Here is a 14,620-nt window from a genome sequence, read left to right on the forward strand (position 1 = left end):
GACGTAAACAAGAGCAGGCTGAAATGCTAAAGTTGCAGGATAATCAGGTTCTTCATAGAGTAAGCAATGCAGAGTGTCAGGTTTTCAAGCATTCACAGTACTTTCTCTGATCAAGTCAAACATGGTGCAGACGGAGGGACAGAACTCACAAACTCTCGCCTAAATTGACTCCCAATACTCTGTGATTATGAATTGTGTTTTCATATTGTTGTTGGAACTTTGGTTCACCCCAAATTGAACCAAGAGTCACCATCTCTCTCTATTCTATGCCACTTGGACCCCAAGTTGTGAAAAAAGTGTAATCATCATATCATATGACCACGCAATGTGAACATCTGGGTTTGGAGAAAACGCACCCCTTCAGAAAGTCGCTCCTCCTGTACTAATGTTATTGTTGTATGGATACAAGCATTTTATCACCAAAGGAGAAGATTCATTATTTGTTTTTCATGATTTGACTTTTCACTTAAGTTGTTGCTTATAATATAGTTTGTAATTTCTTTTTAATTAGAAGAAGCATTTTTAACTAGTGGTCTCAGACATTTGGACCTCACTGTATAGCTGATCTGTTATTTTAGTAGACAATTCTTTTTTTGTCTGTCAGCGTGTTACTTAACACAGTGACATACTATTCTAGTTTTTGATTCGTCTACTTCATATGAGTACTCAAAAAATATTCGCAAATCAAAGTATTCACAAAATGTTAGAAAACCAATGGCTTTTATTGATTCATTTTTGGTTGTGCCAAAAACCTTACAGGATTTACAGATACTGTCGAACTTTGGCATGAAACAAAGGCCACACTCTTTAGACAATTATCAATATTTAGAATCAGGGACATGTGTCTTTAGTTATGTTAAATACGCATCCAAACATGGTGTTACTGAATCTGTGGCCAAGCAAACAATCTTTTTTTTTTTTATGAAGTAGTTGATGCATGCTATGGCAAAGAAATTAAAGAAGCATCTTTAAGATGACCTTTAGGACAAATATTTAATACTTATTAGCCCTTGCTCATAAACAGTGCATATTTATTCAGAGTAAGGACAGCGAACAGAACCAGCACCTCAATATCAAGAACCAAGGTCAGCATTATTTGTAAAATAAACAAACAAAAATGCAAAATGACATCAGAGAGAAACAGACACTGGTTTGTATGCAAGCAGAGGTATTAGTTGCATGCCAGAACAGCAATCCTTGAATTTACAGAGGTCCTCTCCTTTACTTATGCGCTTCCATTTCCTTTTTTATCTCCGTGATGTAATGATGGTCTTTTCCAAATGCAACATTCATGATGGCAATAGCCTGAAATAAAATGGAGCACAATGCATTTGAAGTTAGAGAGTTTATGTCCAATTTTTAGACAAAATATTGACAACATATGACTTCAGAACCATGGGGTTCTAAGCACCGACTGTAGAACACATGGAGGGTGTGATTCTACTGCCTTCTGTTCTATTGAAATGAAGCCAAAATACCAACTTCATGTTGTCAAATTTGGAGCCAAAGTCCATGCAGTGGAGACGACAGTCAAAGTCAGGTACACCCGCTCATTTGGTACGCCCCCAAGGTACAGCATGCTGCAGAATGTCTTCATCTCATCTCATTATCTCTAGCTGCTTTATCCTGTTCTACAGGGTCACAGGCAAGCTGGAGCCTATCCCAGCTGACTATGGGCGAAAGGCGGGGTACACCCTGGACAAGTCGCCAGGTCATCACAGGGCTGACACATAGACACAGACAACCATTCACACCCACGGTCAATTTAGAGTCACCAGTTAACCTACCCTGCATGTCTTTGGACTGTGGGGGAAACCGGAGCACCCGGAGGAAACCCACGCAGACACGGGGAGAACATGCACACTCCGCACAGAAGGGCCCTCGTCGGCCACGGGGCTCGAACCCGGACCTTCTTGCTGTGAGGCGACAGCGCTAACCACTACACCACCGTGCCGCCTGCAGAATGTCTTCATTGTGGAAATCAATCGTACATCTATCCAGAGAGCTCGCACAGCTTCAGCTGGAGATATTTCGTTAATATGGATGCATTGAGGAGGAACTCATCTAGGTTATCACATGAAATGGAAACTTGCTGACACTGAGGTCATTAATGTTACCCAGTTATCATTCATCATATTGGTGTGGAATGCTCTGGAATGCAACGAGTTAAAAGCTCATTATTTGGGACTGTAAACCAACTAGCCTAATAACTAATTTCTGTGGAAAATAAAATATCTGCAGATATGCGCATCAGGAAACCAGCTTTAGAATAGGTTTATGTAAAATTTTGACCTCCACTTTAACACACAAAAGTAATATTATACATCTACTGTATAATACTGTATAATTTCATGTTTGATGGCAAACATGAAATAATGCTGCAGACTACTCAACACCACAAATATTACCATTAACAAAAAAAAAATTCCTCTAAACAATCCCCAAGAATGTTTTTAGATTAAATGCAAACAAACTAAAAATCAACTAGTGTTATCCAGCCATTGTTCCTTTTCTTTTCTTCCACTCCTTGTCACTGATTCTGAATGAATCCAGTACAAGGGCAAGGTACCATGCCTGGCTCTTGGGGAAGTATGGCACACAAAGGCAACTTAATCCATTCAGAGAGGCTGTGGCAAATTTATGAGCTGCAGAAAAATACCATACCATGGTGCACTGATGCACTGCAACAGGTGCCACATACACTCACCGGCCACTTTATTAGGAACACCCATCCACCTACTGTTTTATGCAGTTCTCTAATCAGCCAATCCTTTGACAGCAGCATGATGCATAAAATCATGCAGATACAAATGAAGAGCTTCAGTTAATGTTCAAGCATCGGAATGGGAAAAATTGTGATCTCAAAGTAGCATGGGTGTTGGTTTGAGCCAGATGGACTAGTTTGAGTATTTCAGAAACTGCTGATCTCCTGGGGTTTTCACACACAACAGTCTCTAGAATTTACACAGAATGGTGTGTGAGGGTGTGTGTGTCGGGGGAAATGTCAGTGGGCCACAGTTCTGTGGGTAGAAACGAACACCTTGTTGATAAGAGAGGTCAAAGGAAAACGGCCGGATTGGTTAAAGCTGCCAGGAATGATAAAGTAACTCATATAATCACTCTTTACAACCATGGTGAGCAGAAAAGCATCTCAGCATGCAACAGCGGAAGACCACATTGGGTTCCACTCCTGCAGCCAAGAACAGGAATCTTAGAAATCAACAACAAGTTCCTATTAAAGTGGCTGGTAAGTGTACACCTTCAACAGATTTTATTCTAACACTCTCAGTAGGAAGGCTAGTGCTCCATGAACTGGGTTGTGCAGTGGATCCAGATGATGGAGTAGAACCACTCACAGCACCTGAGAGCATACAAGGCATACAGTGGTGCTTGAAAGTTTGTGAACTCTTTAGAATTTTCTATATTTCTGCATAAATATGACCTAAAACATCATCAGATTTTCATGAGTCCTAAAAGTAGATAAAAAAGAACCCAGTGAAACAAATGAAAACAAAAATATTATACTTGGCAATTTATTTATTGAAGAAAATTATCCAATATTACATATCTGTGAGTGGCAAAAGTATGTGAACCTCAAGGATTAGCAGTTAATTTGAAGGTGAAATTAGAGTCAGGTGTTTACAATCAATGGGATGACAATCAGGTGAGAGTGGGCTCCCTGTTTTATTTAAAAAACAGGGACCTATCAAAGTCTGATCTTCACAGCACATGTTTGTGGAAGTGTATCATGGCACGAACAAAGGAGATTTCTGAGGACCTCAGAAAAAGCATTGTTGATGCTCATCAGGCTGGAAAAGGTTACAAAACCATCTCTAAAGAGTTTGGACTCCACCAATCCACAGTCAGACACAGATTGGGTACAAATGGAGGAAATTCAAGACCATTGTTATCCTCCCCAGGAGTGGTCGACCAACAAAGATCACTCCAACAGCAAGGTGTGTAATAGTCGGCGAGGTCACAAAGGACACCAGGGTAACTTCTAAGCAACTGAAGGCCTCTCTCACACTGGCTAATGTTAATGTTCATGAGTCCACCATCAGGAGAACACTGAACAACACTGGTGTGCATGGCAGTGTTGCAAGGAGAAAGCCACTGCTCTCCAAAAAGAACATTGCTGCTCGTATGCAGTTTGCTAAAGATCACGTGGACAAGCCAGAAGGCTATTGGAAAAATGTTTTGTGGATGGATGAGACCAAAATAGAACTTTTTGGTTTAAATGAGAAGCGTTATGTTTGGAGAAAGGAAAACACTGCATTCCAGCATAAGAACCTTATCCCATTTGTTAAACATGGTGGTGGTGGTATCATGGTTTGGGCCTGTTTTGCTGCATCTGGGCCAGGACGGCTTGCCATCATTGATGGAACAATGAACTCTGAATTATACCAGTGAATTCTAAAGGAAAATGTCAGGACATCTGTCCATGAACTGAATTTCAAGAGAAGGTGGGTCATGCAGCAAGACAACGACCCTAAGCACACAAATTGTTCTACCAAAGAATGGTTAAAGAAGAATAAAGTTAATGTTTTGGAATGGCCAAGTCAAAGTCCTGACCTTAATCCAATCGAAATGTTGTGGAAGGACCTGAAGCGGGAAGTTCATGTGAGGAAACCCACCAACATCCCCGAGTTGAAGCTGTTCTGTACGGAGGAATGGGCTAAAATTGCAGGTGTGCAGGACTGATCAACAGTTACAGGAAAAGTTTAGTTGCAGTTATTGCTGCACAAGGGGGTCACACCAGATACTGAAAGCAAAGGTTCACATACTTTTGCCCCTCACAGATATGTAATATTGGATCATTTTCCTCAATAAATAAACAACCAAGTATAATATTTTTGTCTCATTTGTTTAACTGGATTCTCTTTATCTACTTTTAGGACCTGTGTGTGAAAATCTGATGATGTTTTTGGTCATACTTATGCAGAAATATAGAAAATTCTAAAGGGTTCACAAACTTTCAAGCACCACTGTATGTATTCGGGGCTCGTGTGTTCAGGAGTGACTCGTTGACTGCTGAATCAGTCATAGTTCTCAACCTGCAAAAGCAAGACTCTGTGGTCAGATTAGTAAATTCTGTGCAATGTTTGCAGAATTAGTGGACAACTAGAACCACAGGGAAAATCACAGTTGACACTGAATAGAGTTTAAATTAGGGAATAAGTTTACCAAAATTTTTCCAGCTCTAGGAAAACACTTATAGATGCAGATGCCACTCTCCCAGGTACATGCAATGTCTCAACAGCATGTCTGCTGCACCCATTGTACATGACCTCTCAGATAAGTTTGGTCTCAGCCCCTCTTATCTGAGACACTCTTTAGTGATGGGGGAATGACCCTTACACCCATATGTCCTTGAACATCCCATTCCAGATTTATTCCCCTTGACTTTCTAAGCAACTCCACTCTTCTGGGATGGCTTTCCATTAAATTTTGGGGCGTGGCTGTGGGGATCTGTGTTCATTCGGCTACAAGAGCATTAGTGAGATCAGACACGGATGTTGAGGCTCCAGTTCATCCCAAAGGTGTTCAGTGGGGTGGAGTTCAGTCAGGGCTCTGTGCAGGACACTCGAGCTCTTCACTCCAACCTTCACACACCATGCCTTCATGGAGCTCGCTTTGTATACAGGAGCATCGTCATCGTCCTGCTAGAACAGGTTTAGACCTGTTAGTTCCAGTGAAGGAAACTAGTCCTACTTTGTGGGGAAAATTCACATATGGGTGTGATGGTCAGTTGTTAAACTTTTGGCCATAGTGTAGCTTCCAGGATGCTTACACATTGTGCCAAAGAATTGAGTGAGACTGCACTTGCCAGAGATTCAGGAAAATGGAGGGATAGATCACTCCCAGGCAGTGCAGGAGTGAAAGATAACAAGGCTAGCAAGCTAACAAGGGAATCCAACTCAAGCTAGTTGCCACTGAGTTTTGGCTGGCTCCAAAAAATACAAAATACACTTACTAAAGCCTGGAGAGAGGAAAGGAGAGAAGAGTAGATTGCTAGCTTTAGAGGACAGGTAACCTGTAGCTCCAACTGTAAGTTGTTACACAGGTACAGTAGCTCCAAGGTGCAGGATGTCCAACGTGTATTAGGAAAGAAAAACAAAGTGAGCGAAGACTGTAGGACAACTGTATATCAAATGCATGCATGTACACTCCTCCAAGAAGGTATCCAGGTGATTCCCTAATGGTTAAGAGGACGGAAACACAACCAAAAAGCAGCAGAAAAACACATGTACTGTAGCTGTTGACCAGCACAAGTCATGTACAAAGAAAGCTGAGGAAGATCATCCTGGGAATACGGACTACAAGGGGGTGCAGGAAACCCTGAGCACACATTCATTCACATTAAAGGGCAATTTAGAGCCCAGTCCTCCTGCTGGCATGTTTTTTGGAGGCAAGAATAAAATGAATGGAACCCACACAAACATGTAAAATACCACACAAACAGTGACAGGATTGAAAAAGGGACATCTGACATTTAGGGCGGCAATGCTACTGGCTGCTTCCCTGCACAGATACAGTAACTGCGTAATATAAAACTATAAAATGTAAAATTATATAAAATATTTTTGGATTTTTATTTAAAGACTGATATTGCTACAGTTTCTTACCTGTGGGCCAGCAGTCAAGACTTTTAGTCTTTTTCATAAATTAGTCCAAGACTTCATGTGAACACACGTGCACAAAACATGCTCAGCTGGATTCCTGATTTTGACACAATATACTTTCAACATTGGCGTTTGTTTTCTTTACTTGAGTCGTCTTGCTTTAACTCGCTATTACAGAAAAAATAAATATTTTGCAGCCCTGTGATGACCTGGCGACTTGTCCAGGGTGTACCCCGCCTTTCGCCCGTAGTCAGCTGGGATAGGCTCCAGCTTGCCTGCGACCCTGTAGAACAGGATAAAGCGGCTAGAGATAATGAGATGAGATGAGATAAATATTTTGCTTGAAATTGTTGGGAAATGTGATTCAATATAGAATCAAGTAGTAAGAGTAATTAAATGCATTACATAACTGAATACAACCACCATAAGCACTAGGACCTAAATGGACCTGGATATAGCATTAAATACAACGTGGGCACACCCAGGCACATGTGGGTGTGACTGTGACTGATCTTTTCCAAGTAGGCTGTAAAGCCTTAGCTGTGATTGTGAAATAAAGTTGCACCGTTTCATAAGTTTTGTTGTCATGTGTGTCTTGGTTGAGTTTCAAAAATACACAATACCTTTTTTAAAGCTTTCACTCCTTGTGGTTTTTTCTCAAGTCCCAAGTAAAGTCTTCCCAGCTTCAGGTACATAGAAGCCACATTGAGAGAGTACTGAGGGTAATACACACTGCGAAAGGGGGGAAATGTGCATCAGGGTCAAAAACAAGAAATATAAAGAAAAGGTCTTACTATTATTACTTATCACTATTGTCGAATTTTATTAATATAAATACTCCACTGTACCTATAGGGTTGCACTATTTTCTCGCCATACTTCATGGCTCCATCCCAGTCCTGCATGTAGAGACAAACGCCCATGGCCTGGTACATCATGTGCAGCATGTACACATTGGTGTCAACGAATATGGATCCCATTTTCTCCAGACTTAACTCACAGATCTCTAGAAGCTCACTGGGAGGTGCTGTGGAGTCAAGGACTTTTCCAATCACTCACTTCAAACACTGTTATCCTGAGGTTTAATGTCTGGAATTTATTTTAAAGCAGAAATCGCGATCCAATTTTCATTAAATTCACTCAACTGATTATGAGCACCAGGTATATAACGTACAGGACATTAGGCAATTTTATTCCTAAGTGGCCTAAAGAAAAAAAGCAATGCACTTTTAATAAACATTCACTTTCTGTGTATTAGTATCAGAGGTGGACAGTAACGAAGTACATTTACTTGAGTACTGTACATAAGTACACTTTTTGAGTATCTGTACTTTACATGAGTATTATTTTTTTGGGGAAACTTATGACTTTAACTTCACTACATTTGAAAAACAAATATTGTACTTTTCACTCCACGACATTTCTATCAAGGTCCTCGTTACTATGAAGTGGCTTTGAAAGTGGATGTTTTTTTCTTTTCTAAAATGTAATTGTTTTTTTTCGCAGGTGACAATGAGACAGCCTATCAATAATCACTAGGGTCACGTCACATCCATAGACTGTATAAATTCAAGATCAATGATTTCTCAACAACATTATTTGAACAACACAATCAGTTAATGGCAGAATGAAACGAGGCGGTTCTTCTGGAGCATGCGCGCACCCATGGCTTTATCTAGAACCCATGTTTCAGTTTTCAGAAAGGATTAAAGATACGGTTTGTTTTAAATGTTTGCCGAAAACGAATCACATCATGGCCTACAAAAATTTGCCGTCCAACCTGCAGAAGCAGATTAAGGTATGTAAACGCTTTATTCCAAGAGAAAGTTTGCAATGAAGTTGTCTGTGCTTTTAGAGCTAGCAATAACATTGCAAATGTAGCTATGCAGTCTGGTTAGTCAAATGACTTTCTATGGATTTACCCACCAAGTTGCCATAGCCTTGTCCACGGCTAACGATAACATTTATTACCTCCCTGTAAACTGTCCTTGACTGTTTACACATTACTGCCCTTTTCGCATGCTACGTTTGATCATTGTCTTATTTTTGTATTATACTGCCTATTTTGCACGACATGACCTTTTACAACCCCGATTCCAAAAAAGTTGGGACAAAGTACAAATTGTAAATAAAAACAGAATGCAATAATTTACAAATCTCAAAAACAGATATTGTATTCATAATAGAACATAGACAACATATCAAATGTCGAAAGTGAGACATTTTGAAATTTCATGCCAAATATTGGCTCATTTGAAATTTCATGACAGCAACACATCGCAAAAAAGTTGGGACAGGGGCAATAAGAGGCTGGAAGAGTTAAAGGTACAAAAAAGGAACAGCTGGAGGACCAAATTGCAACTCATTAGGTCAATTGGCAATAGGTCATTAAAATGACTGGGTATAAAAAGAGCATCTTGGAGTGGCAGCGGCTCTCAGAAGTAAAGATAGGAAGAGGATCACCAATCCCCCTAATTCTGCGCCGACAAATAGAGGAGCAATATCAGAAAGGAGTTCGACAGTATAAAATTGCAAAGAGTTTGAACATATCATCATCATCTACAGTGCATAATATCATCAAAAGATTCAGAGAATCTGGAAGAATCTCTGTGTGTAAGGGTCAAGGCCAGAAAACCATATTGGGTGCCCGTGATCTTCGGGCCCTTAGATGGCACTACATCACATACAGGCATGCTTCTGTATTGGAAATCACAAAATGGGCTCAGGAATATTTCCAGAGAACATTATCTGTGAACACAATTCACCGTGCCATCCGTCGTTGCCAGCTAAAACTCTATAGTTCAAAGAAGAAGCCGTATCTAAACGTGATCCAGAAGCGCAGACGTCTTCTCTGGGCCAAGGCTCATTTAAAATGGACTGTGGCAAAGTGGAAAACTGTTCTGTGGTCAGACGAATCAAAATTTGAAGTTCTTTATGGAAATCAGGGACGCCGTGTCATTCGGACTAAAGAGGAGAAGGATGACCCAAGTTGTTATCAGTGCTCAGTTCAGAAGCCTGCATTTCTGATGGTATGGGGTTGCATTAGTGCGTGTGGCATGGGCAGCTTACACATCTAGAAAGACACCATCAATGCTGAAAGGTATATCCAGGTTCTCGAGCAACATATGCTCCCATCCAGATGACGTCTCTTTCAGGGAAGACCTTGCATTTCCCAACATGACAATGCCAAACCACATACTGCATCAATTACAGCATCATGGCTGCGTAGAAGAAGGGTCTGGGTACTGAACTGGCCAGCCTGCAGTCCAGATCTTTCACCCATAGAAAACATTTGGCGCATCATAAAACGAAAGATACGACAAAAAAAGACCTAAGACAGTTGAGCAACTAGAATCCTACATTAGACAAGAATGTAGGGACATTCTTATCTCTAAACTTGAGCAACTTGTCTCCTCAGTTCCCAGACGTTTACAGACTGTTGTAAAGAGAAAAGGGGATGTCTCACAGTGGTAAACATGGCCTTGTCCCAACTTTTTTGAGATGTGTTGTTGTCATGAAATTTAAAAATCACCTAATTTTTCTCTTTAAATGATATATTTTCTCAGTTTAAACATTTGATATGTCATCTATGCTCTATTCTGAATAAAATATGGAACTTTGAAACTTCCACATCATTGCATTCCGTTTTTATTTACAATTTGTACTTTGTCCCAACTTTTTTGGAATCAGGGTTGTATTTTGTACTTTTTTGCTTTTATTTTGCACTATATTGCCTTTACTTTGTATTATTTCTTCCACCTATTTACTGTTGTAATTGGCATTCATGGTGGATGGCAAACTAAGAATTTCATTGTGCAAGAGGACATGTTCCTTACTGTGCATATGACAAGCACTTTGAAACTTGAAACATAGCTAGTTAACTTGGACACAGTTAGCATGTAAAAACGGAGTTATGCTACCATGAATAATGTTAACTTATCTGAAGTCCTTTCAGAAAAATGTTTTAGCATAATCTTGCTAAATAAACAAAATGTAGAAATCTTTTTTCTAGTAGCATTAGCTACCCAATATGATTTTGAGTTTGAAAAGAGTTTGCTAGTATGTCAGGTGGAGCTTCATTGACTAGCTAGCTTAATGTTAAACCACCATGATGGTTCATTTTTGGCCCTTTTCCACTACCCTTTTTCAGCTCACTTCAGCTCGCTTCAGCTCACTTCAGCCCGACACGGCTCGCGTTTCGACTACCAAAAACCAGCACGACTCAGCTCGTTTCAGCCCTGCTTAGCCCCTAAAACTCGCACCGTTTTGGAGTGGGGCTGAAGCGAGCCAAACCGTGCCGACTGAGGTTGGGGGCGTGAGCAGACACTCCCCTGTGCACTGATTGGTGAGGAGGCGTGTCCTCACATGCCCACACACGCCCCGCGAGCGCGCTGGGATCTGTAAACACCGTAAACCCGGAAGAATAATAATTACGAATTACGAGAATTTCTGAAGCCTTATGCGCCTCGCCTCATCTATACGCTCTTGCCAGTATCTGTTGGCGTTGTAGGTGACAACAAGCCACAGCACCAAGACCAGCAACACTAACGACTCCATGTCCTCCATGTTTATTGTTTACTATTCGGGTCGTGAGACTACCGCTTAAAAGATCACTGAATCAGTGACATACAGAGCATCGTGGACGAGTTCGCGGAGCGCAAGGCTCGCCGTATGCCCTTCAAATAATGCGCACAGTAGGCTATTGATGTTTTATTATGAGCCATGTACAGTATGTCGCCTAATGTTTTTTTGTTTCTGAGTTACATGTTCGTTTGAAGGACTTAATGTGCACCCCGTAGTGTTGAAATTGGTAAACACAGTGCATTCAGTGAGGTTTGCACCTCCCTCCTTTTATTTCTGACTCTTCCTGTCACCGTTGCAACCTCTGAGCGCTCATTCGCATGCCCTTCAAATAATGTGCGCTATTGATGTTTTATTATGAGCCATGTACAGTATCCTAATGTTTTTTGTTTCTGAGTTACATGTTCGTTTGAAGGACTTGATGTACTAAATAACATATAGTTGCACCCGGTAGTGTTGAAATTGGTAAACACCGCAGTTGCGGACATTTTGTAGCCTAAAATGATGTTATGATAAGCTTTAATAAAGGGCCCGGTCATTTGCCCCGCCCCCGGCCCGGCTCTGACTTGTTCCGCCACTGTCACTGATGTCACTGTTTGCGCTGCTTAACGACATCACCTGACGTCCACCCACTTTCGCTAACTCCACCCAATGTGTCCACCCACTTCCAGCCAGCACGGTTCAGCGCGGTTGTAGTCGAAATGCAACTCCAACAGCCCCGCTCAGCTCGACTCAGCTCGACTCGGCACGGCACGGCTCAGCCGCGTTTGTAGTGGAAAAGCGGCATTTGTGAATTCACATTTCTGTCTTTGGTAACGGTGTTAGGTATTTGTAAGCATTGTGGCAATAATACAATGATGCGTTGACAGAAAATGTACTTTTAATACTTAAGTATTTTTAAAAGCAAGTACTTCAGTACTTTAACTTAAGTAAAAATTTGACTGTACAACTTTCACTTGTATCGGAGTAACATCTAACCAGTGGGATCTGTACTTTGACTTAAGTAATGAAGCTGGGTACTTTGTCCACCTCTGATTAGTATCAATTACATAATCGGTCAGTTAATTGGTTACTTTGGCTCTGTACTGTGTTCTAATTTCTCAGAATGAGCAGGTATTCCAGCACGGATCAGATTACAAACACAGTGCTCCAAGCTCATCATATTTCAAGAGTTCTCAGAGCAATACTTTCTTACTGAACCATTAAAAAAAAAACAACTTTTAATTAAAGACAACTTAACATGTTTAGCAAGTTACACATAATATGGAACAAACCTGGATAACATTTTTACTTAGTATAGTAGAATTAGTTGCAATTATGCTATGCTTCTGATTTTAGTAATCTGTTTGCAGAATGACAGATGTGTGTACAATCACACACCCCAAGACAGACAATGGCTGGTAAGGATATTCTTATAGTGTTTGGCTCTCCTGAATTCCTCAATGATATTCTTGGCATACCTCACCATTTCCTGAATTTCTTCTGGCTCAGGGGGATTACTCAGCTTCTGATGAATCTCCATTTTGGCTTTGTCCTGTTAAGCCACATCCCAGAGTACAGTAAATTTACTGGAAATGAAGGATTATAAAAAGTGACAATATTAAATTACATAAAATGTGCATTACAATAAAGGCTGAAAGCAAAAAAGTGCTGCGTTTTGGAGAACATCTTGAAAATGGTACTGGCTTGGCTAAGTGTTTCAAACTGAGGTCAAGCCAGGCAACAGACAAAAAGGCTAAACTGACCACCCAACTGCTGGCTAACTCTCTTGGAGAATAACCGATATTCCCATCTTGTTGAGCCTGTGTCTGTTCTGCAAGATAAACATACTGTACAAGAGTGCAGAAAATGCAGTAAAGTTTGATCCAAGTTAAGGTGACCAGATTTCTGAGAAGAAAACCGGGGACATTTTCGGTTCGGCGATGAAAATATCATTAAAATATCTAATTAATCTTTGTAATAAAGGGGGGGGGAGACAAATTAATCTTTGTAATAAAGGGGGAACACATTTCTGGTTTTCATGTATTTTGATCACGCATTGCATAAAAAGTGGGACTTTCTTCACTGAGAGCACTGTAGGCCTATTTTGCAACTGCTTTAGGCCACACCAATTTAATTAGTTGGTTCTCGGAATCGCCGCTTGAAAAAAATGCAAAATGAAAAAAAAAAATTGAAATCAAACTCCCGCCAACAGAAAAGGTCATGTGACGCCGAAAACCAATCAAATCGCCCCTTTCACTTTAGATAAAGACTTGTGGAAGAAACATGCCTGTGGAGGGGAATCCTACAAAGCCTGTGTTTGTGATTGTTAGGATATTCAGCGAACAGAAGCATAAAATCTTTGACAGGTACATTGAAATTCTGTTTACTGGTTTGCCTGTATTGTTTGGTCTATTTCCACCGCTAATTTTACCATCAGAGCATTTTTTTAATTTTATTTCGCCCGCTCGCTTCATATTTTTCCTGAAAAAAATCAGAGAACCAACTAATTAAATTGGTGTGGCCTTAGGTTAACATTAATTAAAGACAACGTGAAAATCTGGTATGGGTACATACTGTAGTTTAGATTTATAGACTCTTAAATTGTAGGCTAGCTGAAATAGACATTTTAGACCCATGAAAGTAAATATATTAAATTCATTATCTTATATGCCACCAGTAATGGACAATGTATTTAAAAATATACAAAACACACAACACAATTTAAATAAACAGTTTACTTCAATCCAAGCAATTTCAAGGTATGGTAACATCATCATCAAGGATACAAATGATTCCTGATCTCCCATAGCCTAAATTGTAGCCATAGCTGAATTGATGACCTAGTATAAATGAGTAGCCTGAATCAAAATGGGTAGTTCACTACACATCACAACAAATTATACAAAGTACTGACACTTTGGTGACAATACCATAAACCTACAGCTTTACATAGCCAGCTACTCTGTGGATAACACACCAATTTGTGTGCACATTAGCTTATGCCATTGAACTGTTACAATTTTACCCCAGCTGGATTTCTTTTACAGCAACGCTACATCTAGCAACAACTTCAGCTGACTTATTGGCGCTGCACTGAGCTTTCTCCTACTAGCATTGGCCGCAGTAGGCTACGGTTTGTTAGGTCAATCGCTACATCTCAGACAAGTTTAAAGGCTAAATAACATAGATGACAAACAATGTCACTTAGGCCTACAAGAAAAGACTATGGTTCACTTGTCAAGGAGTGGATGAAGCGATCTGTCAAAGCTGAATGAATGACTAAGTTTAGGCAAAGATTCTAGCGGTCTGCTAAAAAGTTGTTCCTCAGTTCCACCAATCAAAATACTGAAAAGGTTAACACCAGAGGTGTTCTAGAACGGGGATCTCAACCTTTTCTACTTTACGGCCCACCTATTCATACTTGTAATGAGTCCG

The 14,620-nt window shown here is 40.4% G+C and overlaps 1 protein-coding gene across 2 annotated transcripts in view; it reads right to left on the reverse strand.

Annotated features, from left to right (window-relative positions):
- Positions 1-703: 703 nt before the first annotated feature.
- smyd2a (SET and MYND domain containing 2a) overlaps positions 704-14,620 on the reverse strand; it is an 88,387-nt gene continuing 74,470 nt past the window's right edge. For both annotated transcript variants that reach the window (XM_060933531.1, XM_060933532.1), the window contains 4 exons: positions 12,614-12,737; positions 7,472-7,646; positions 7,247-7,355; positions 704-1,305 (listed from right to left, as the gene is read on the reverse strand). In XM_060933531.1, the coding sequence (XP_060789514.1) occupies positions 1,222-1,305; positions 7,247-7,355; positions 7,472-7,646; positions 12,614-12,737 (492 nt within the window). In that variant the 3' untranslated portion in view covers positions 704-1,221. The remainder of the gene's footprint in view (positions 1,306-7,246; positions 7,356-7,471; positions 7,647-12,613; positions 12,738-14,620) is intronic.

This window comes from Neoarius graeffei, chromosome 11 (genome assembly GCF_027579695.1).
Source record: "Neoarius graeffei isolate fNeoGra1 chromosome 11, fNeoGra1.pri, whole genome shotgun sequence".
Taxonomy (NCBI): domain Eukaryota; kingdom Metazoa; phylum Chordata; class Actinopteri; order Siluriformes; family Ariidae; genus Neoarius; species Neoarius graeffei.